The sequence below is a fragment of the Arvicanthis niloticus genome, chromosome 4 (assembly GCF_011762505.2).
Source record: "Arvicanthis niloticus isolate mArvNil1 chromosome 4, mArvNil1.pat.X, whole genome shotgun sequence".
Taxonomy (NCBI): Eukaryota; Metazoa; Chordata; class Mammalia; order Rodentia; family Muridae; genus Arvicanthis; species Arvicanthis niloticus.
In genome coordinates, this window is record NC_047661.1 from 2,708,712 (window position 1) to 2,733,332 (window position 24,621).

Genomic DNA, 24,621 nt, shown 5'->3' on the forward strand with positions numbered 1-24,621 from the left:
GAAACAAAACTATAAGCTAATTATGCTTTGTGGGTTCCGGAGGGTATCCCACGAAGATCGCTGGCCTGGCTGGGTGCGGGGGTGGGGGTCTGGGCCAAGGGGATAGAGTGTGAATAGGGAGGGGGAGTCGCCTCTGCTGCTGCTGCCTCTGCTGTTGCCTCCTATCCTAGCAGATAACACCTATTGGCTAGGTCTGAGAGCTTGGAGATACCTCATCTACATGTGGGAGAGGCACTGTTCCTCAGGACTGATGTCCATAGACCTCTCTGTGGGAGGGGCTGTGGAGGGCTGAAGCTAAGTGAAAGGAACCAGGGCCCAGGAGCAGAGCCAAGCACCTCCAGACCGATTAGGGTCCCGGGTTTGAGGCCTGTGCTCGACCAGGAAGGAGCCCAGCTGCCTCTCACAGCCCACGGCCCCACAATGCTTAGCAACCATTGGTCTCTAAAATTTGCATGAGATGAGATGTGTAGATTCCTGTTGACAACTGAGTCTTTTATTAGAGTTCTTGGTTCGAAGAGAAAAAAAAAACCTACACACAAAGAGCTTCAGATCGACAAAACTTGACATAGATACCCTGAAAAGGCACGTACTGTGTGTGCATCCTCTCTTGCTTCAGTTTGTTCTCCTTGGTGCTACCTAGTCCTAACTGCAGTGTCGCAGCTTTAACATAGTCCAAGGGGGCTAACAGAATTGCCATTTCTCTATGGAATGGAATGCCTACATTTATTTGATTAAAGAAAACCAACAAAGGGGACAATTATGTGATCTGTTTAAGTCTAAAAATCATGTAACCAATCATCAAAATATCATAAAACTTTGTTTTCATATTTAACAAAATACAATGTTTGGGTATTGTTTTCTAATACCAAAAAGATGGCCTGCGGCGTCAACGGTACAGATGTCATTACAGGAAACTTCCTCAAGTCTGTGATTTTAGTGTGTCCTCCGAGTGTCCCTCATGAAAACACTCCATCCTTATGTTTATTCCCTCTGTTGTGCTTTTATCGTGTGCACAGGGTTTATGTAGCATCTTTATAGACAAACTCTGCTATTGGCCGTACCATTTGCATATGGTTAATATTATTAACATTTTGGACACAATTTGGTTTTAAAAATAGAATGCACAATACTGTCCATACCACATGGAGCATATACTACTGAGCACGGAGAAAATGTTTATCTTTATACTTCCCTAATGCCACACTAATATCCTTTTGCATATTAAGCATAACTTAGAGGGGCCTAATAAAGAAAAGAATATTTTCTTTTTTTTCTTTTTTTTTCTTGGATATTTTATTTACATTTCAGATGTTATTCCCTTTCCCTATCCCCCCCCCCACCCAGGAACCCCCTATCCCATCCTCCCTCCTCTTGCTTCTATGAGGATGTGTCCCCACCAACCCTCCCACTCCCACCTCTCCACCCATGAATTCCCCCTTCCAGCCATCACTGGACCAAGGACTTCATCCTCCCACCTATGCCCTACATGGCCATCCTCCCCTACATATACAGCTGGAGCCATGGGTCCCTCCTATGTGCTCCCAGGCTGGAGGTTTAGACCCTGGGAACTCTGGCTGGTTGGTATCGTTCTCTCCCTATGGGGCTGCAAACTTTTTCAGTTCCTTCAGTCTTCTAACTCCTCCATTGGGAACCCCTTGATCAGTTCAATGAATAGCTGTGAGCATCTGCCTCTGTATATTTCAGGCTCTGTGTACACTCTCCATGTTTATATGTACTTAAAATCTATCATTTTTAACATTGGAGTTTACATGACTTGATACCATGCTATTTGACACAAAGTAGTTTTCACCTTTCACATCCTGGATAGGCTGGGTGCTGGTACACCGGCTTTGTCCTTCCATGTGCTTCTCAATGAGATGGTTATATAATCTACTTCAGTTTTCAACAATACGATTTCTTTATTAGAGTCCCTACAGTTGTCAGCTATAACCATCTCTTCTAATATTACTTTTTTTTTTTTTTACAGTTTTTCTCTTTTTAAAAAATTTTTTCTTAGATATTTTTTAAATTTACATTTCAAATGTTATCCCCTTTCCTGATTTTTTTTTTCTGAAAACTCCCTATCCTATCACTCTTTGTCCTGTTTTCATAGGGGTGTTCCCTCCAAGGAACCCCACTACCTCTTTCCCATTCTGGCATTCCCCTACAGTGGGGCATCGAGTCTTCACAGGACCAAAGGCCTCTCCTCCCATTGATGTCCCACAAGGCCATCCTTTGCTCCATATGTGGCTGGAGCCATGGGTCACTCCATGTGTACTCTTTAGTTGATGGTTTAGTCCCTGGGAGCTCTGGGGGGTCTGGTTGGTTGATATTGTTGTTCTTCCTATGGGGTTGCAAACCCCTTCAGCTTCTTCAGTCTTTTCTCTAACTCCTTCATTGGGTACCCTGTTCTCAGTCCATCTTTCATAGTTTTAATTTTTATTCTTTCCTTTTCCATTTTGGAAGGATTTCTCACATTTTATCTGTATCCTATACTTGACTTTAAATTTTAGTATATGTTTTTGAAAATTAAATATATTAATTATATTATATTACATTATATTATATGTGCTTGTGTCTGTGTGCCTGATTGTATGCATGTGTACTACATGAATGCAGAAGCCCACAGAGTTCAGAAGAGATGTTAGATTACCTGGAACTGGAGTCACAAACAACAGTTAGCCCTCATGTGGGTGTTGGGGACTGAACCCGAATCCTCTACAAGAGTAGCAACTACTCTAATGTGGCAGAAATGTCCTGCCCAATGTATTTGCAGCAGAGCTTTGTCATTGGACAGGGAAGAGGGAGACAGAGCTAGGAGTTGGAAGGTGAATGGAAAGAGGAGGGAGAGGGAGGAGGAGAAGAGAGATGGCTGTAGATGTCACCTTCGTGTCTCTAGCAGTCTCAGGTAGTTATTCATATCAAGGTTAGGTAATTGGAATAACAATTCTTATTGTGTGGGCATCTTGTGTATTGAGTATTTGCTAATATATAAATCCATTCGTTAATCTTTAAGCTTTAGAGTTTTACTTTACTGGGTTACTGGGAAGTAGGTCCTCCGCCAACCAGTTGGTTATGGCTGTGAGGGAACTCCAGGCTCCAGGGATGAGCGAATCAGAGCTAGAAACACAGTGACTGGTTGGTACAGGAGCAAGCTAGAAAGAGCAGCCCGGTGAAACCAGCTCAGAAGCTCCAGTCCTGTTGGAGAGCTTGTCAAGACAAATGGGCTTAGAGCAGGAACATGGCAGCAAGGCTGGGAGCTAGCTGGATGGTGCCTTTTTTCTAATACTTCCCGCTACACTCTGAGGCACTGAGCCATCTCTCCAGCTTTTTGTGTTGAGAATTTTATACGTGAGTACTGTATTTACATAATTTCCATCCCTCTCTCTACCCTGCTAACTCCTCCCATTACCCTCAACTTCTTCCCAAATTAATGACCTCTTCTTCTTCTTTATTTTAAGAGATTTCTTTATTTTATTTTATATTTATGATTATTTTGCCTATATATGTCCATGTACAGCACAGTTTGCCTAGTGCTCATGGAAGTCAGAATCAGGTGCTGGATCTCTACTGACTTAATTTAGTGTTGCTCCTATGTGCACTTGCTTAGAGCTGACCACTTGGGATTGGATAGCTCATCCGTAATCTCAATCCTAGAGAAACTGATTTTCCCTCTCCTAGTAGCCATTGACTCTCTGTAGCTATTCATCTGGGGCCAGGACTTTGTGAAATTTCTCTTGTCCACATTAGCATGTTAACTTATATTGTCATTATACAGTCTTGTTTAGGCAATTGTGATGGTGAGATTGCATGGGTGTATCTTGACCAGCCCAGCAAACTATCTCCAGTGGTGCAGTAATGACATTGTTATCTTGAGGGTAACCAACAGCTAACTAAGTGGTCTTGAGAGCCTGCTTAATATTAGAGAATTAATGCCTAGTAGTGTCAACCTAATCAACCACCCAGGGCTGGAGAGGTATCAGGCCTAGAGAACCTAACACTACCAATTTCCTAAACTTTATTCTAAACCTTAAACCCACAGGGAAGTGTAGCTTTCATCCCTCACTAAAAGCACACCAACCAACAGAGAAGCAAACAACAAAATGAAACAAAAAACCCAAAACTTTTTGCAACATATAGAGACTATTATAGAAATCCCTAAGTCGACAAAATGTGAAGACAAAGTGTCCAGGAGATGCCCAGTTCTAGTTGATATATTTATGATGCAGTTATTATATCTAAGGCTCAGGGAAAATTATGGAAGAGGGGTAGAAAGACTATAAGAGCCAGAGAACCAGGGTATCTGCTGGATCATGTCTTATACTTGATTTACTAAAAGTATCTGCCTTCTCCTGCTTCTTACAGGTTTTTAATGCACATCTAATGCCAATTTAATTAACTGACTAAAGTGATTTTAATGCTAGTGCACTTCTTTCATTCACATCTAAACATGTTATTTCCAACACAGTTTTATGAAGATTTCAAAGAGGTAGGTCAGGACTTTGAGAATTTTTTTGAGAATAACAATATTGCTTTTCAAGTTTTCCTCTGACTCATAAAAAGTTGTTCTTAAATAAAAAAAAAATTCAGAGAGGATCATCTTTACCTTTAATGTATAATTTTGTTGTATAAATCCCAAATTATTTCTTAGTGTTAAACTATTCTGAAGGGGCAAGAATGAATCAAGAGGTCATGATCAAATAAACTGGGAGAGTAGATTAGTTCAAGTAATTGGGGGCAAATACTCTTCTTGTTGACTGTAGCCAGTGCACGAGTCTACTCTAGGACATATGCTAAGCTCTCTTGGGCAGACTTGATGTTTGCTTGAACAGAAGATATAAACTGGAGAACTGCACACAAAATTAGTTTGTTTTTATGCAATTTATACTTTGAAATGCACACTGAGTCCCATAATCCCCCTGCTCTTATGGCTTTTCTTTTTTTTTTTTTTTTTTCTAAATGCTTTGGTTAAGTAGCTAATGTCCCAGGGGTATCCTCTGTCTTTTCCCTTTGTTTTGTATTCTAAATATTCTAGTCTCTGAATAGATAGTGAAATTAAGAAGCCAGTGGGGCAGAGAGGTGGGAAAGAACACACAACTCTGGTCTGATGAGTCTCAGCTCCATTTGGGGAATGTCACTTGTTTTTCTGGTTAGTGAAGCAGACAATAGAAAGAATCTAATTCTGCCCTCTCCCAAATGGCTTCTTTGTTTTCCTGGCTATCTCTACTTGACCAGAAGATGGAACATGAAGACAGAGAGCACAGTAATGGCAGTCCTTGACACCCAGGCTTTCTTTGAAGTGTACTGCTTTTCTAACATCCTTAGAATTTAAGAAGGAAGTTGGGGCTAATTATATCAGTGAAGATAGTCACCTGTTTAACTACAAGTTTTCAGATTGTATTCCAAGCAGAAGCTCCTACAGAGAGAAGCCAATATGAAGTCATGGAGCAGAAGAACAAAACAGGAAGAGATTCTGGTATAATGGGTATAAAAGTATGTTTTTACATTCCTGTGCTTTGTCATGCTAATGAAGAGCCAAGCGAAAGAAACAAAAACATTTTATATGATCTACCTTTTTCAGTAAAGACTGAATACAAGCCTAATGTTTCATTAACATTGAGAGACTTGAGCCCAGATTCTATAGTTACCTGTTACTATGCAAAAAGTCTGAGCAATGATGTTCATAGATGAAGAACTCAGGATGGAGTCTCTCAAAAACTGTGATTAGCATTAGTTCCTCATTGTTAGTCATCACACTGGTAGTTTGGTCTATAGCTAGGTATGCATATGAAAATCTCTCACGACACATTTCAAAAAATAGACATTCAAGCCTACATAAGATTCAGATTCTTTTTTATTTTTTGTTTGTTTTGTTTTTTTTTTTTTTTTGACACAGTGATTCTTTGTGTAGCCTTGGTTGTCATGGTTCTACCTCTGTAGATCAGGCTGGCCTTCAATTAAGATTTGGATTCTTAGTCAGCAAGAAACAATATTCAAAGATTCCTACATATTTCAAATCTATAGGAATGGATATTATTAGAAACAGAAATTAATGATTGTTGGTGAAGATGGAAAAAAATTGAAACTCTAATTTTGATTATTGGAAATGTAAATTGGTGCTGCTAGTGTGCAAAGCAGTATGGGAATTCTCAAAAATAAATCCAACAGTGCTATATGTAATAGAACTAAAAGCAAGGGTTTGAGCTTGCAATTTGAACATGCATGTTTACAAGCTGCATTTACAAGAGCCAAAGACAGAAGCAACTTGAGCCAGTGAGTTAGTTCAACTGGTAAAGGCACTTACCACCAAGCCTAATGACCTGACTTTACTCCTTGGGACTTGCCTTCAAAAACAATGGGCTTCTAACACATGCTACAGAGAGGATGAGCCTTGACGCTATTATGCTAAGGGAAATAGAACAGTCACAGAAGGATGAATTCTGCATGGCTCTACGTGGATGAGATGCCTACAGCATCATAGATATAAGACAAAGGCAGAATGATGGCTACCAAGGGCTGGGCTTGGGAGGGAAGTGATGAGAAGTTAATAGTCCATGGGCTAGAATTTAGGCTTGTAAGTCCTGAAGAGTTTCTAGTAATGGATGGCAGTGACAGGTGTCCAACAACAGAGTGCACTTTTAAAAATTACTGAACTGTACATTTAAGATTATGGAAATGGATGGTCAATGTCAACTCATATGTGTCTTATAAAACATCAAAAATAATTAAAATTGATTTGACTAGTAAATGATATGTTATTTGCATTACACACACACACACAGAAAGAGAGAGAGAGAGAGAGAGAGAGAGAGAGAGAGAGAGAGAGAGAGAGAACAGATGAACTCCATAGTTTCCCTTCATCTTAGAAATACTATTCCAGTCAAGAAGAAGGAAAAAAAGGATAATTATTTGTGCTCCAAACTGTCCAAACACTTACTTGATTTCTCATCTGGTTAAAAAGTAAGCATATACTAAATAAACAGCTTGTTTGTTCCCTTCAACAGCCTGTAACAAACAGCCATGAATAAAATATCTGGGGTATACACTTTCTGTAAATTATTCCATGATAACCAGCTTGTTTGTTTTGAAACAGGTCTCACTATGTAGCTCTGACTGTCCTGGAACTCCAAGTATGTATCAGGCTGTTCTCAAACTCACAGATATCAGCTTGGTTTTGTCTCTTTAGTGCTCAGATTAAAGGCGTGTACCACCATACTTGGCTGATAATAAGGAGTTTTAGAAAACATATCTTTGAAAGGCAAAAAATCAAACTAATAACAAAATTTAAAATTAAAGAAATATAATGAAAACATTAGAAACATAAAAATTATAGCATAAGTAGTTTAAGAAGGTATCCCCACTCCTATAAAAAAGCTGTATACAAGTCCTTTTAAAGTTTTTTACATACAAAGATAGAAATAATATGACATAATTTCTAGATGTTGCCCTCTTTGTGGTACAGAGAGTCAAACCTAGGGCTTTGCCCACTTTTCCATTGACATATCAGATAAATTTTACATAAGAGGAAAGAAAGATGGGTTGGGGGGTCTCTGTCTTTTTTCTGGGCTGTGATGTAGGTAACCCAGGTGATGACACTCATAAGTGATGTGGGTGAGGCAGGTAGGGAGTATCAGGAGGTTGCCAAGGCAACAGGCACATGGAGGCACATGAAGGCACATGAGGGTCCTTGTTGCCTAGGGATGATATCATTGCTGGATTCAGAGGCTGGCTGTAAACAGCTTCTGATGCTAACACATCCCAAACAACTAACTGGATAATAAATCTATCAAATATTCTTTCAGGGCAATTAGAAGGTGGATAAAACCCTGACCCTGACTTAAGCAAGTCCATACTTGCATATAGTAATTTAGCTTTCTTTTGTTCCATGTTAGGACACTAAGAAGAACTGGACCCTTGCTAGAAGACAGGTTGAGTTTGCATATTAGGTGCAAGCCTGAGAAGCCATGTGGCTGGAAAAAGCTCAGTAAGACTGGCTGCAGCTTGGCTGACCCTGAAGTAAACAGCTCACACTTGGCTAAAAGCACAGGCCACACAGACCATCCAGAAATTTGTGTGGAACTCAAGAGTAAAATCTGTTGGATATGCACCTGGAGCCTAAAGGTGGGGTTGAGCACGGCGAGACGAGGAGATGAAAGTAAAGGCTTTGGTTCCGGTGGAAATCAGTCCTAGAAGCCCAAAGCCAGGCTTGTAGACAGCGAGAACTCAGACAAATGGAAACATAAACTAGTCAAAGATCCCAGCCAGATCTGACCGGATGCCAGGAGGAAGAAGGTAGACAGCACCAGGCAGAGGGGCATGGGAGAACATCAAGGGTAAGTTGCTTTGATGTGAATCTGATCAATGGAGTTTGGGGTTCCTGTTTTTGGATTCCAGCCTAGAATCTGAAAGAGAACAGAGTATAGACACGCTTGCCAAGAACGTTCCTGTTCTTCTGTAACACGCAGAGGCATGTGTTTGTTTTGCTTCACTTTCTGTTCCCCTAATTGTTTCAGCAGGGCTGGTTAATCCCAAGGGAGCAATCTGAGAAACAATGACACCTATTATCTGAGCTACTGTAGCTGCAGTAAACGTGACACATGGTCATAGCAGGTGTTGTTCTATAGCTATTATTTCCTTTCCCTTCAAGGAAAGACACTTGGCTCTCTGTTGACTTAGGGCAGGCTGAAGAGGGACTGCAGTGAACACTGAACTGTTACCACAGAAGGTATTTACTTAGACCCAGGGTGGTAACAGTCCTCCTTTATTGCAGAAACATCTGAGGCAAATGAAATGCCCAAGAGAAAAATACAGGGCACAGCCTGACTATGAGGAGGACAGCAAGTCACAGAAGAAGAAATTCTTCCTCATGGTGGTGAAGCAAGGTGAGGAATGTGGGCCCTTTTTGGTTCTTTGCCCCTGCACCCAACCCCCTTCTCCATCTAAACCGGGACTCTGAGGCCTCCATTGGTATGCAGCAGCCTCCTTCCAGGCCCTGCATCCACACTCTCGACTCACCATCAGTGACTAAGTACCTACCTATCTGTATGATCTGCCTATATGGATCATCTGCTCCCCTGCATTTGAGAACAGAGGACTGCTTTGTTCTATTTCTATCTGTCCTGATCCATTTCATTTTCAATGAAGGCTGACCCCTCCCAGACTGCAACTAGTTGAGTTTCTGTTCCACTTTATGCTGATCTTCCAGAACCAATCCAACTAATGACCAGTTGTTCATCCCTAACCACTTTACCTAGCTCCTTATAGATGGAGCTGCTTGTGCACTGTACATATCTCAGCAGGTATGTCCTATCTTCTGGTTGGGTCTGTTATTTTTTTATGAAAAATCAACACCATCAACATATAGTATATAGCATTCAGTACTCAAAATTACTATTTTGGAAAGTAGCAGGTTGCAACTATCAATCCGCAAAGTACTACTTTGAATGTAAAGAAATGAGTATAATTTTTTAATCATCTTTAAAAATATCAGTGAAGAATGTATGAGTCTTCCAATGGCTCTGTTTTGGGATTGAATCAAAGGATAGCAAAAATCTAAGTTGCAGATATATGAAAATATATTAAAAACAGCTAAGCATGTCTCTTACTAGACATAACACAAAAAAATGTGCACTTACTTATAAACTGTTCTTCAACAGATATATCATATTTCCAGCTAAAAATACCCAGCAGAGATGAATAATAATTGGCAATCACCTTTTTTTTTCTCCTACTTAAACTCTTTAGGCTAGAACAGCAACAAAGCCTACTTCAAACTAACTGTGCAAATAATTATGAGGTGGGCTCATGTTTCAGTAGCTCCTTTTAGTTTCATATCAAGTGAGAAAGTAAAACAAAGTTAAAGTAAACTTGCACCAAACTAATTCTTATATCATTTTTGAGACTATCCAATGTTACTCAGGGGAAAAAAAAACCCACTTTTGGAATTTTAATTACAGGTTAAATAATAACTGTTTTTGCTTTCAAGAAACAACAGCTCCACTTACTTTGAACTTTCATTATCTGAAAATAGCGGCTTCTCCTAAGTCTTCCTCCTCTACTGTGAATGTAGTCTTGTAGGAATACTCATTCCTGAAGATTTATTTGTATTATTTCTTTATTTATGTGTATATGTGTGTAATGTCATGGTGTGTGTGTCCAAGAAGGTGAGGAGAAGGCATCGGAGCCCCTAGTGAGGGAGTTGCAGGAGGTTGTGAGCCCTTTGATGTGGGGGATGGGAACTGAACTTAGGTCCTCTGGAAGAGCAGCAATGGCTCCTAAGTGCTGAGCCATCCCTCTGCGTAGTCGTTCTTTATTCCTAATATCCTCACATTTTAGTGTTTATGATCCTAATATCAAATAGAGGAAGCAGCCTGCCCTCAAAGTCCAGTAAATACACTACCATCTGTCTTTTACTCTTATTTACTTTCTTTCTAAAAATTTTACTTATGATTTATTTTTATTTTATGTGTGTGGATGTTTTGCCTGCACATGTATATGTTTCTGTCCTGTACCTAGTGCTCTGGTAAGCCAGAAGGAGGTATCTGATCCCTTGAGATTGGAGTACAAACTGTTGGGAACTACCACACAGACTCTGGAATCAGACTCAGGCCCTCTGGAAGAGCAGCCAGTGCTCTAAACCATAGAGCTATCTCCCCAGCCCTTTTATTTTACCTCCAGTCAACCAATCTAGAATTTCCTTTTACAGACAATATTAAAGAAATATTATAGTCCAGGTAATGAGAGAAAAATTCACAGCTTTATACTGTAAAGATTAGTGTATATCTTTGAGGACTGAAGCCCACTTTTGCCATTTACCTTAAATATAGTAAACATAAAAATATCATTAAATAGTACTTAAAACACAGAGAAAGCCTTTCAATAGGTGGCATGATCCAGTGATTCAATACTGTGCTTTGTGAAGCTTAATTTCCCTTACTAGACAGCAATCACTTCTTTGATATTTCCACCATGTTTACATAATGATCCCAGGGTAACTATGGACTCTGGGATAACACCCATATGTGACTGTACAGCTGAGATTAGCCATGATCAGAATGTGCAGATTCAGTTTGGATGAAACCAGGATTTAAAAACAAAATAGTAACAACAGTAATAACAACAACACCAGACTGCTAGGCTATCTCATCCTGAAACCTGCTACACAATGTATTGAAGGGCTGAACACTGGAGAAAGTAGTCACTTGGCTGTACCTAGAGTTCTAACTCTGTGATGATTGCAAAAACTTAGTTTACATAAATAAATCACAAGTAAATAAAAAACTATGTTTTATGTGTCCTCATATTTTCTTTAAAATGTAGACTTTAAAATTAAGGCAAGGCTAAAATGGGCAACATTTTTAGTTTGTGGGTTTGTATGATATTCTATCACAGTGGTTCTCGATGGTTTGTAACCCTTTTTGGGGGTCAAATGATGCTTTCACAGGGATCATCTATCAGATATCCTGTATATCAGATATTTCATTATTCATTATTCACCATGTATATTCATCAATATATACACTTTATACATTATTCATAAAAGTAGCAAAGTTAAAAAAAAAGTTACGAAGTAGCAACAGTAATTTTATGGTTGAGGGTCACCATTATATGAAGAACTGTATTAAAGAGTTGCAGCATTAGGAACGTTGGAAAGCACTGTTCTAGCATATTTTAGAGGCCTCTGAAGTGGGAGGGTATTTAGGAAAGAAATGCAATAAGGAAGACTTGGTTGTGGATTTCAGTCAGGTGGCTTACACATAAAATATACTACATCCCAAGGACATGTCAGGTCACTGGTGACATCACCTGACTTCTGTCCTGAATTCTGTTCACTTGGCCTGTTGCACTGTTAGTTGATTTTCTGGACTTGAATGCTAAGAACAACCCTGAGCTGCAGAAGCTTGTGAAGATTTAGTTGGTTGTTTGACTACTATCTAGAAAACGAGCTAATATAATCCAAAGCCTTTTCAGGGTGCGGGAGGATTACACACACACACACACACACACACACACACACACACACACACACGATTTCTGTATTTGTGCCTGTGGTACCAAGACCGAGCCCAGGGCCTGGTGTATACAAACAACATTATCCAGCTGGGTTTCATGCCTGGCTAGGTTTTAAAATTTAGGCTCCTAAATTAGCATTGGGCACTTTTGAGAGTTAAATTCTAAATTTAAAATAAAAATTTCTCATTGTAGTCTTTCAATTGGATTAAATACTAAAACAATACCCCCAAGACCACATAAAACCAAACGTGGTGGTGTCTGCTTGTAATCTTGGAACTTCAGAGGTAAAAGGAGGAGGATCAAAAGTGCAAGGTTATCTTCAGCTGCACAGTAAACTGCAGAACACATAAGGCTGCCTCAAAGAAGAAAAGAAAGAAAAAAAAAGAAAGGAAAAGAAAAAAATGAAAAGTAAAGAAAGGAAAAGAAAATCAAATGGGCAAATAAACCCAAAGGGATCTTAACGCCTATGTTTTATAGCAGATCAAAATATGACACAATCAGTCAATAAATAAATACCTCAGATAGAAAGGCGATAAAGGTCTTTCATCTTCTTGTGAGCTAAAAGGAAAAACATGTGAATTAATATAATTTTTATTAATACAACATCTATATTTTACTAAAACCCTGTTCTGCCTGTCACAAATTGTGACATATTACTGCCGATCTTGTATTAGATTCAAGTTCACAAAACACTCTTCCTAGGACCTCGCCAACATCAATTACTTCTTCAAAGAAGCCAGGTCATCAGGTGTATTCCCAGATAAGCCTAACACTAACGTAATTTATATCACATTTCAAGAAGCCGCTTTTCACTATATTTTCCCACAAGTCTAACTAGATACTCATATTACACCCAACCCTTTCAAATGATTGCAGACAATTATTTTTGCAAAGTTAATTGTAAACGTAAAATAAATGATGACATACTTCTGTTAAGTGTGGGATACTTCAAGAGCGATTTCCTGGAAGTGGAAAGCACATTCCCCTCAGGCAAATCTCGCGGGTTACTCTAGGAAGGATTGTGGGATGGTAAACCATGCCAGGAAGCTTCGGGGGCAAAGTGGGTTGAGACCCTGGAAACTCGTGGGTGCACACCTGAGATGGTCAGCACCGCCCTGCTCCCTGCCATGTGCATGTGCCACACTCCCCACATAAGGAAGCGTGACCTGTGTGTGGTCACGTAGGCCCAGAACAGAGTGCTCCATGTTAATGAGGTAACGATAGGCCTTGAGGGTTTAGCCAATAAACTTCTCTTCTCAGACATTCTTCCCCACAAAACTAATCTTGGGTCCACCTTGAAAAGTTGGTATGGTGCACATCTATTTTCCAGGATGAACAACCAATAAACAGTTTTGAACCAAAGACTGTCTCTTTCGTTGAGAATGGGTAACATGGAGCAGGCCTCCACCTACAGCGCTACTGCCTAAATCTCCCATAGAAGGCCATCTGTGCTCCCAGCCCTAACCACAGCCAAGCTAAGGCCTTCAGAGATGAGCAAAGCCAGAGCTCACTTTCCCTTCACCCAGCCCCAACCCCCTCATCCCTGCCCGGGCTAGGGCCCGACTCTCCTTTCAATTCTTCAAGACTCCGAGGAGCATGAATGTCCAGGAGTTTAAGTCCCAGCCCAGAGGGCCTGCAGACCCCACGACATTTCATTCTTGAGCAGCGACTAGGAGCCCAGAAGCCAGGGAATAGCAGCTTCAGCTTTCTCAGAAAGAATGCTTTCCCACTCCCTGCCAGTGGGTATCCAGGTGCTTCCCTGAAGCCCAGCACCCGCCCGTGGCTGTATAAGCACAGTCAAATTCCCTGCGTTTTGCCTCCCCAGCAGGCATGCCCAGTGGTAGGGCAGGACTCAGACCCACAAGTATAACCTGATATGGATAACAGGAGAGGATATAATTACAACACAGTTCAAGTGTCTCAAACAAAATGGAAATCACAGGAAGCTTAATAGAAAAGTGTTTAACTTTTAAATGGGAAGTACATGCTGAAATTTTCTTTAACATGTTTATCTTCTAATAAACCACATGTAATTATAAAAGAACAAAATGAGTTTCTCCTGCTAACTTGCTTTCTTAAGCATAATTCATGAAAATGGAAATGTTGGATTCAAGTGGCAATATGAAACTAGAAGTAAACAGTATTTTACTTCAGTGACATAATCTTTCACATACACACTTGTCCCTCCCCTGCCCACAAACACACACAGAGACACACACACAGACACTGTCTGTCTGTCTGTCTTTCACACATACACACAAACTCAAACACACACATTGTCATAAGAGTTGAAAAATGTTACATTCTAGCTAGACTTGGGTGTGTACAATTTGACACACTATTTTTCAATCTCCCTTGATTTTTGGTTTACAATTTTAATCTTGTTTGGGTGTTCTCTTGCCCATGTTGTGAATACCTACTGTTCATAGCATCTTTGTGTTTTATGTGCACATGCATACATATCATATACACAGGCATAAATTAGTTATGCTAATTCTTCCCATATGAGGGGTGATGTATCACTTCATTGCAGACTAATGTGGACAAGCTAGGGGTAAAGCTGGTACCATTCAGCTGTAACGTTTAAGAGTTAGAGGTGACCACTTCTGAGAAATATTCAGGTTGGCTGGGATGAAGCTATCTGAAGCAATGGTTTTATAGGGAACAACTACTTTAAGCTAACATCACACAAGAAATTTACATGTTTGACTTCAACGTAGCCCTAGAATACACTTGACAAAACAATTGGGCTTTTTCTCTATAATCGAGGGCTCTATATCAATAAGACATCATGGCCAACACTGTGCCAAGAAAGCTACCAGTATAACTCTGCAGTGATTTTATGTTACAGGAGAGGAATACTGCCTTGTGCTGTGAAGTGAGGGCTGTTAACACTAATACAAAACAACTCACAGCGAATTGACATGCTTAGCATGTTTGTTTGTTTGTTTGTTTTAAGTGCTAAAGGTTTGCCAGCATGTCCAACCTCATGACAATGTTTTATGACACTGTTATCTGTTGGGATAACAATCAGAAAGTGGCTAGAAAGCAGCTATCAACTTTGCAGCCATCTGGAGCCATGTACCCTGATGAGAGACTTGTTTTTCAATAGCCTACAACAGCTGAAGCACACTCTGATAAATATCTTGTTCATCCCACATAGCTTGTTTTGCTGTTTAGTGACCCCAGCTGCATGGTGCACGTTGTAAAATGTTTTCACCTGTGGTCTCCTGTTTGTGCTTATAAATACCCAGGATTTCCTTGTAAGGGTTGTGGTGTAGTAGTGGTAGGTGTGGTGGTGTGTGGTGGTCAGTAGGAGGTGTGAATATAGTCTGTGGGAGACAGTAAAGGAGACTTGACTACAGATCCTCTGGCTTGTCTCTATTCTTCGAGTCTCTTCCCCTTCTTCTCCCCACTCTCTCTCTCTTGCTAAACCCCGACCTGCAGAACAGAGTGGGCCGTTACAGAAAAACTCAATTTTAAGTAAATTCATAATTTGGTTTTGAGCCACATTCATAGCTGTGCTGGGCCATGTTGCCCTGCTCAGGGCTCTGAACAAAGATGTCTTCCTGTGTCTTCCACTAATGTTTTTGTAGATAGGTGAGTGCTACACTACTTTGTAGCAAACAGAAACACCACTTTCTTCTTCTTCTTCTTCTTCTTCTTCTTCTTCTTCTTCTTCTTCTTCTTCTTCTTCTTCTTCTTCTTCTTCTTCTTCTTCTTCTTCTCTTCCTCCTCCTCCTTCTCCTCCTTTTTCTCCTTTTCCTCCTCCTCCTCTTCTTCTCCCTACCCTTCCTCCTCTTCCTTCCTCCTGTACATGTCTCCCACATAAATGCAATGGATTACTTATTGCCTTTGAATCCTCATAGAGACTCTCACTTTATTTACTCTTTTATCCAGAAAAGTATGCTCAAAATAGGAACATAACTCATCCAGGCAATGATGAGAGCAGAAGATGGAAACTGGTCAGGGAGGGAGAGAACCCACAGCAGGGGTGCAGAGACTGTCCTTGGTGGGGCTGAGGATGCTAGGTCTTGACTCCTTGTCTTTATCTCTTGGTTGGAAGCTGTATGTGAGATGTGACTGAAACTGGGCAGAAGCACTGGACACCTCATGGCTGGGCCATCCAGATTGACTAGCTCATTCTCTCCCTATGGCTCAGCCCAGTGTCTACCATAGTTCTTTTAAAATGTCCCCAGAACTAGCAGCTTGATGGTGTCCCATGCTCAGAGACCCTTTCAGCTTACAGGAACTCTGCATTCACTTTCTCTTAAGTTTCTACTATGAATCTATAAGAACTTCTTTCTAAAACTTACCTCCAATGGTTCTCAAAATTCATTCTCTGAAGTCTCTAGACAAGAACCTGAAAGCCACTGGCCTTGGGCCACTCAGGTGGTCATTCTGATTTCTGGGGTCCTGGTCTTTCAGAAAGACCTTGCGATTTTCAAGGGCACCACAGTATTACTCAATCACTAACCGGTCAGTGATGAGTACAATTTATTTTTATACCCTACCCTGTCTTGGTCCTTAATTGCCTTCTAACTGATTTTAATTATCAAAATAGTTTGTCATGGGCCAGGGATGTGGTTTGGATGTTTGAATGTCTGCCTGGAACTGGGATTAAAGGTGTGGACTGTCATGCCAGTTCAAGAGTTCTCTTGATGGGAAAACAGGTTTAGATCATAAGCGAACATTGTTTTAGGCTGTGTTGGCACAAAGTAAATTCATCAATGAGGCATGAAGTCAGAAACTACAAATCATATCTCTGTCATTTTGATCAGTTTTAAGAAAAATACCACATAGAAATTAAAATAAAATGAATTAGACATTAGAGATAATTAGTATACACCAGAATGCAATCCATGTATGGAAAAACAAAATATGAAAAAAATGAAGGTAAATAAATCAAATTGATTAAATAATGAACATACTTCTTTCTTTTCATTTTTTAGAAATGCTCTTGCCTGGGGCATATCTATATGATTTTTGATAAAGTCATGCATTTGAAACAACTAAATCAAAGATTTTAAATTAACCAAGTCAGTTAACTTTGAAGAATAATCAGGTACCCTGATTTCAGAAGTCACTCTAAGTCAAAAGTCACCAAGGACAGTGCTTTTTAACAACACCAAGAAAATGAACTATTTCACAAAATTTACAGTTCAGAATGCGAAGCATTCTAAAGATCATTATTTCTATACATTTGCCAAAAAAATACATTTTCGGCCCTGGCTCCACATTACTTAGATAAATTCTTGACTGATGTTCATTTTCTGACAATCTTAGTCATGTCCAAAGACATTGAATGACTTCACTTAAGTTCTAAATTAAGTAGAATCCTTTGCCTGGATTCTAAACTTAGAATTCTGATTCACTTTTAAGTTTGAAAAACAAGCACATGTGCCACTGTGGGTGAAGGAGAGAGCTGGGCTGTGAGGCTGTGCACTGACAAACTGTAACAGCTTGGGATTCTTCTCTGTCTGTCTCGCTCTCTCTCTCTCTCTCTCTCTCTCTCTTCCTCCTCCTCTTCCTCCTCCTCCTCTTCCTCCTCCTCCTTTTTCTTCTTCTACTCCTGTAGCACAAGGAGATGCTTGAGGTGTATAGTCTCTTAAAACAACTGCTGTGGGAAGAATGTTTAGCACAGACCCCAAAAGTGCACATCTAAGAAGTTACAACTGAAGTGGCAATAACAGATCTCAGGGTTTTAGTGGACTCTTCTGGACTCACTTAATATGGCCAGCATTGATAAATCATATACATAAAGGGCACCTACCCTTGGAATCCTTTCATGAGCTTTGGAACCACAGAATGCAGTCCTATCCAGATCACTAGACAGCAAGCTAACTAGAAACAGAAAAACCATGGTGTTTTATGTCAGAAACAAACAAGCAAATAAACAAACAAACCAAAACCAAACCAACCAAAAAATAAACAAGCCAAACTAAAACCCAAAAGCTGTTGGGAGAACTCCCAGAATAGGGTATTCAGATGCATTTTCAAACTGCTGTCCCACTCTATGTCAAAATTGAATGTTGACATAAGCAATCCAATTTATTCTACTTTTTAATCCCTTACAGTGGCTGATTACCAAAAATTAACATAATTTACATATTCATCTTCATTCTTTAAGTGTAGCCTCAATCAAGAGAGGAGGTTTTTGAAGTCTTTCTTGGATATTGAAAATACAGAAAATGGTAATATTTGGGTTCTATTCTTTCTAGAAATGAGGAAAACCATTTGTGAAGACTTAAAGCAAAAGGATGCAGGTGGAAGAGGAACTGAGCCACAAGTGAAAAACAAAGCGTTAAGCAAATCTTTCAGGAACTCAGATTTTCCCTGAGGCTCCGCACTGCACAAAGTGCTAGAAAGTGCACAAAGTGGAGAAATCTTCTTTGAGAACAGGAAGGAAGTGATGCTAGTGTCCTCTCTGTCCTCTTATGAAGTGCTGTGCTCACTGGAGTAGCCTCTGTCTGTCCTTGCTTGGGAGGTGCCCAGTGTTGTTCTGCTGTTTAGATTTTGAGGTTGATCCCACTCAGGAACAAACAACACAAAAACACACACAAGTTTATATGCCTTTTGGAAAATTAATGTAAAAGTTTACAATCAGTTTGTTGCTAAATGTTGGTGGCTGTAATTTGGGGAGCTATTTACAATTCTGTCTTATAAGCCTAAGCAGCAGCTTTACAGTGATCTGCCTGTGTTTGTGACTGAGAATGCAACACACAGCCCATAGAAACACAAATTCCCTTTTTCCAAGGAGAAATGGCTTTCTCTGACCAAGGAAGAAGTGCAGATATGAGAGAGCTTAACCAATGCTGAATGGTGTTATCTGTCTAGAAAAATGGAAAGACAAATACTTTCCAAGATTTAAGATTTTTTTATTCCAGTAACATAGGAAAGCATTTCTACTTCTTTTCCTCCTCCTCTTCCTCCTCCTTCTTCCCTTTTCCCCTCATCCTTCTCCCTGCCTTCCCCTCTGATGTCCATCTGAACTTAAAGACTGGGTTCCTGACCTCAGTAAGCACTCTGCCAGTTAGCTAAGCCCCAGGGATAGCTACTTTTTTTTTTTTTTTTTTTTCTGTGAGTGGAAATCTGAACACGTGTGTGTGTGTGTGTGTGTGTGTGTGTGTGTAATTCACTACTTGGAAAATACACACAGAAGTCCAACACCCCTGAACTTCAGGATGTGACCATGTATTGAAATTGGGACTTTAGAAGGTAATCATCAAGTTGAAATATAGCCATTAAGCCTTGAGTCAGCATGCCTGTGTCATTATGGAAAAAGGAAAACATAAATGGAGATATTGAAACACTTGGAAACACAGTGTGTAAAGTTTTTCTTGCAGTCAGGGAAAAGGGACCTAGTATCCGCACCACTGCCTTGCTTCTGCAAAATGGCCAGCGAACCACAGGTCTACAGATCTTTCGGACTCTAGGACAATCCACTTCGGCCTTTCTAAGTTTCTGGGGCCTGTGATACTTAGTTCATCAGTCCTCATAAACCTATACACTAAGTAAAATGTTTGATATTTTTGTCTGCTTGTTTTCAAGTTCTTAACTTGAACATGCCGAGCTTTGCATAAAGGTAAGGGGGGAAAGACAAGGTAAGCTCGGCCCCCACCCCCTACCCCCCCCCCCCCCCGGGGTTGCACAGACACTGGATTTCCTTTCTAAGCGTGTACTTAAGACCTCACCAAGGTGCTCACTCTACTGAACTACCTTCACATGCTTCCTATATTACATATTTATATACGTGCACTGGCACAAATGTCATCGAGTTGTCATTGCTTTCCTTGGATATGTTCCATTTTGATGGGCTGTAAAATAGTTGTACAAATATAAAATAGAAGTATGCAAAGCGAGTGTTCTAACCTGTTAACTGGCCTTATGAATGTCACCAGGTTATGGCTGAAAGTATAAAGATAGAGTTCCGAAATGCTGTGGTCTCTTGTGTACTGTGTGACACGAAAACACCTGAAAACATGGTGTGTAAAGTTTTTCCTGTAGTGGGCACACTAAGGGAAGGCTCCTGTATTAAGATATTCTCATAAAGAAAGTCACCTTCCTTGTCAACCCCTCAGCCAGAACCATCCTGAGCCAAGAAACAAAACAGCACCTGACTGCATGCAAAACTGTTAGAGCATAACTCAGAAGCCTGTGGAGAAGGCCTTTCTAGATGCTTCTTAGGGACTCCTTACTAGATGACTGCAACACTGTCTACAACCTGTATTGTCTTCTGTCATCAGGCTAGAAATGTGGGTCAGTTGGTAGAATGCTTGCCTAGCATGTACAAAGCTTGGGGTTCCTTCCCAAGAATATAGCCATGGGCGACAGACAACACATGCCTGCAATTCCATCTCGAAGGAACATGTAGTCAGGAGCAGCAGCTCAAGCCTTTTCTGTATAAGAAGTCTGAGGGCAGCTTGGGCAGTAGCAGACATGCCAAAAAAAAAAAAAAATCAAAGAACTGTTTATTACTTCTACAAGGAACGAAGCATCATCTCATTCTATTCCAGTTCTATTCCATTCCCACGCAATGTGTCCAGCTCTGGTTGTCTGTTTAACATCTTGCAATGTCTAAGGACTTGAGCGGGTTGAGGGTAGCTGTGTAGAGTGAAAAATTATAAAGGCCATTTTATGAAATATGTGTAGATTTTTCGCCTTACAGAACTCGGAACTGAAAATAAGATTTCAGGCCTTCACATTCCAGGTGAAGGACACTTGCTGGATTACATTCCCCAAGCCTCGCCCAAGGCAGGAAGGCATTCCTGACTACAGATAAAGATGCTACCACCTAGGTGGGGCCATAGCCCTATAGCCAGAAAAAGTAAAGATAGTAATCTGAAATGGCAGGATAGGACACAATAGCATGGTAAAAACCACATTTTTGAGAAGAATGAGTGTACAGAGTGATCTCACATGACTCTAGATCATTTGGGCTAGATTCTCTGAAATGTTCCACTGTTCTTGGTTACCCCTCCCTTGGTCTTCCCAGTGCTATGTTCAAAATTTGTAAAACAACCAATCATGTGTAAGCGTGCGAAAATGCAACCATTCATGTGTAAGCACGCGAAAATGCCTTCCCCCCCCCACCCCATGCTATAAAAGACCCTTTAACCCACCACACGGGGCCAAAAACCCTGCTCTTGGAGCTAAAGAGCTTGTCGTTTTTGACCGCCGGCTCCTCCCCTAATAAACCTCTGCTGATTGCATCCAGGTATGGTTTCTTGTGATTTTTGGGTGGTCTTGTCCTTTTCTTTGCAAAAGTTAGTGGGATTGAACTATAGTCTGGTTTCCTTCCATCCCTACTTAGGAAAAGAAAACAGTGTCTTTTCTCCAACTGCACAATTAGAGGCAGGAGTTCGGTCATTACACCTGTAATGTAAACATTACATGTGGAGTATGGAGAATCCAGAAGAGGATATATTCAGACAAGGTGATGTTTGAATATGGCCTCACCAGTGTTTGTTCTGGCTTGAGAACAGGAAAAGAAAACGATTTCACTTTAAGTTTGAACTTAAAGAAATTCTTAGATTATTTCAAAGTGATTTTCAATGCAGCTAGAAGATCTTATGTGCCATTGGTGCCTTGTCCAGGAGTGTGATGGCTACGGTTCTTCTGTAATAACAATACAAAGAGCCCCTCAGTGAGGCAATAAACTAGGTTATAAAGCCCAGTAGCAGGTTTATCATCAACAGCTGAGCTTAGCTGATAGGCAAATATTTTTGGAACATTAGTTATTAAGTTAAAATATATTCACCTCTCGTCACTGAGACGAGACAGTAGGTAGGTGTTTTCAGAGAGGAGACAGAAAGAGTAAGTTCTTCCAATGTTTACTATTAGCACAACGCTTCAATGATTTGTTAACAGAGTTTTAATAGGTATATACTCTCCCAAAATCTACATGCGGAAGTTTTGGAGACGATGGTAGATGTGCAGAAGGGACTGCCAGTCATTCTTTCACTGTCCTTTCCCCTCATCCCTCACTGCTCCTCCCAGGAGGTCTGTCCGGGTAACCTGAAGCACTGCTGTGATTCTGTACTAGGCTTGAGTGATGAGAGCACAGGGGAACAAGTGTGAGCTCCACACTGACCTGCACAGGCACTCATTTTGAAAGACTACTATTTGTTAGAACCACTGACAACTACCAAAGATGCACAGGCTACTAAGATGTAATGGCAAGCCTCACAAAATCCACAGACGGGGGAGGCAATTACTGCTGACTGAAAGCTCATTACAGGCAAGGCTCTTGGACCGAGAGTTTACACACATTGCCTCCTTCACTCCTCAGGCAACCTCAAAGGAAAGTATTAGCAATCAGACTCAAATCAATCAGACTCAAATGATATAAACACAACCGAGGAAGGCCAACAAGCTGTGGAAAGCTCAGATGCTGTCTGTCCTTGCAGTCTGTCTCTAACCCTTGGTTTCTGGAGCACTGTGTGCCCTAGCGGGTTTCGTGGGACTTGTGACGCAAGCCACGCTGAATTCCAATGGTCACATAGGCATTAGAGGGGGAAAGGGGATGGATATAGGAGAACTAGTCACATGGTAGAAAGATAATGGGCTGCGGGAAGCAAAGGGAAGCAACTTGGTGCTGAGGGGAACAGCACTGTAAGCAGCAATGGCCTGGGGACAGTGGCTCCAGACACCAATGGGAGGGGGGCAAAGTGAAGGAGATGAAAGTGATTAAAAGTCACGTAGAAAAATACCACAGTGTGTGTGCGCAGTGTGTAAAGGTGTGAACAGTGTGTTCTGGCCAGAGTCTGGTTCCTAAATTGGTTTCAGGGTTCATTTTCACCTTGTCAGTGCAGTAACTTTTTCTGCGTTCCCGTTTTGCTCACCGCCTTTGCAAAGCCATTTGTCCTTTGCATTAGCTCCCTTCGTTCCAGGTGATGTGACCAAGTCTACCCAGCCCTTCGTGTTAGTTCTTGGTAAAGCTGTTTTCTGAGTTTTAGTCTTTATTTCTATTTTATGCTTTCCGAAGCCCAGGTCTTAGGAGCTCTCACTCTCAACTCTCAGCGCCCCCACCCCCATTTCTATTTAATCACATAGATGCTCCAAGTTAAAAAACAAAACAAAATCCCTCTAAGGATTCCACTTATCTTTTTAACTATAGTTAACCAGGCCCATTCTCCCCACTAACACATCCTTTTCAAGCTGAGCCTTAAACAATTTGTGTTCGGGAGGATTTGTGTGAGATTATTTGATCTTAAAACATGCCAAGAAATGGTTGTTTTTATTCCTGGGATACAGTATTCGCTGGTTTGGCAAGGATAATTATAAATCTGTTGTCAATGAAGGAAACCAAACTGGTTTTAGAGTGCAATCTCAAGTGAGTGCAATGTTGAATTTGGAAGAAATATTAAATGTGAAGACATACAGGCAAATCTGTACCAGAAAAACAACAACAACAACAAACAAACAATCAAACAAACAAAACCCCCACATAGCTTAAGAGAGCCACTTAGAACTTTTAAAGTGTATGAATGTGTACTTGGTCCCAGGAAAGCTCACCTGCCATCTTTATGCATACCATGAATGCTGCAGTCTTCTCCCGTGAGTCCCTACCAGGTTGTAAACTCTAAAACCACAACATACAGTTTGGAATCAGGAGCCTGTTTTGGTGTGTCTATTGAGGATAATGAATGAAGCTTGACTGGAACCCAGCTCCTAAGACTTCACTGGTCTGTAGCTCATTTTTCACATTGATGAAGAGTTTCTCCCAATAAAAACAGGGCTCCTGTACTAGGAATAAGAGCATCTAAGTACTTCCCCACACCCATTAGCTCTTTTGAACAAGTCTTCATGTTAAAACACTACACGGTAGAAATAATTCCAGATGGCTGGCTATAAAACAAGCTCATTCATTATTATCTCATAACATAGAAAGAACTAGAAGAAAACTTTCAAATTTTGATAAACATATGAAATAGTGCTTTTGTTTTTCCTAAATCAATAGTTATAATAGTTATAGGAACTGAGCTAAAAACTGCTTCCTTGTTGCTCAGGGAAAATATTGGAGTATTATAATAGAGATAACCATCCAAATGTTTTCCGTTGTAATATATATGGATACAACAATTAACTGAATACATTATTTGCAATATTTTGGTATGAGAATATTTCTCTCTTCTGTAATGGGAACCCTATGGAATTATGCAGAGCACAATGTTCTGATGTTTCCACTAATATTGCCTATGCTCTTCAGTTCAAGTGCATAATAATGCACATGACACAGGGAGTCATCTATGACCACAGAGTTAATTTCAGTACAGTGTCGATCTCACAGACCTGGATGCAAGCTTCCAGGAACAGGGTGAGCAGGTCACTTCCCTTTATTGTTTAATGGGTTTTCTCTTTTGGGTAACAATGTCTTCCCCTAACTCCGCTGCTAATCCCCCATACACCATGATGATCAGTTTTGTATATAAATGTTTTTATTTACATATCTGGGTAAGAATTTTGTATATGTTTTTATGTCCTTGACTAGGGAACTATTTTGTTTCCATGAGTCTGAGTTTAGCCACATGGGAAATAAAAGAGATTTAGAAGACCCCTTAGGATCCCTTTGGCTCTAAACTAGTGACCATATTTTTGGAAGTCTCC

The 24,621-nt window shown here is 40.4% G+C and overlaps 1 protein-coding gene across 3 annotated transcripts in view; it reads right to left on the reverse strand.

Annotated features, from left to right (window-relative positions):
- Nucleotides 1–24,621, reverse strand: part of Fam13a (family with sequence similarity 13 member A) — a 98,006-nt gene that overhangs the window by 67,788 nt on the left and 5,597 nt on the right. Inside the window, exons 2-3 of one of the 3 annotated variants that reach the window (XM_076932159.1) lie at nt 17,786–17,856; nt 12,529–12,570 (exon numbers count right to left, since the gene is read on the reverse strand). The exons of 1 other annotated variant lie outside the window; for it this stretch is intronic. In XM_076932159.1, the coding sequence (XP_076788274.1) occupies nt 12,529–12,570; nt 17,786–17,802 (59 nt within the window). In that variant the 5' untranslated portion in view covers nt 17,803–17,856. The remainder of the gene's footprint in view (nt 1–12,528; nt 12,571–17,785; nt 17,857–24,621) is intronic. One more of the 3 variants, XM_034501080.2, reaches the window with a different exon arrangement.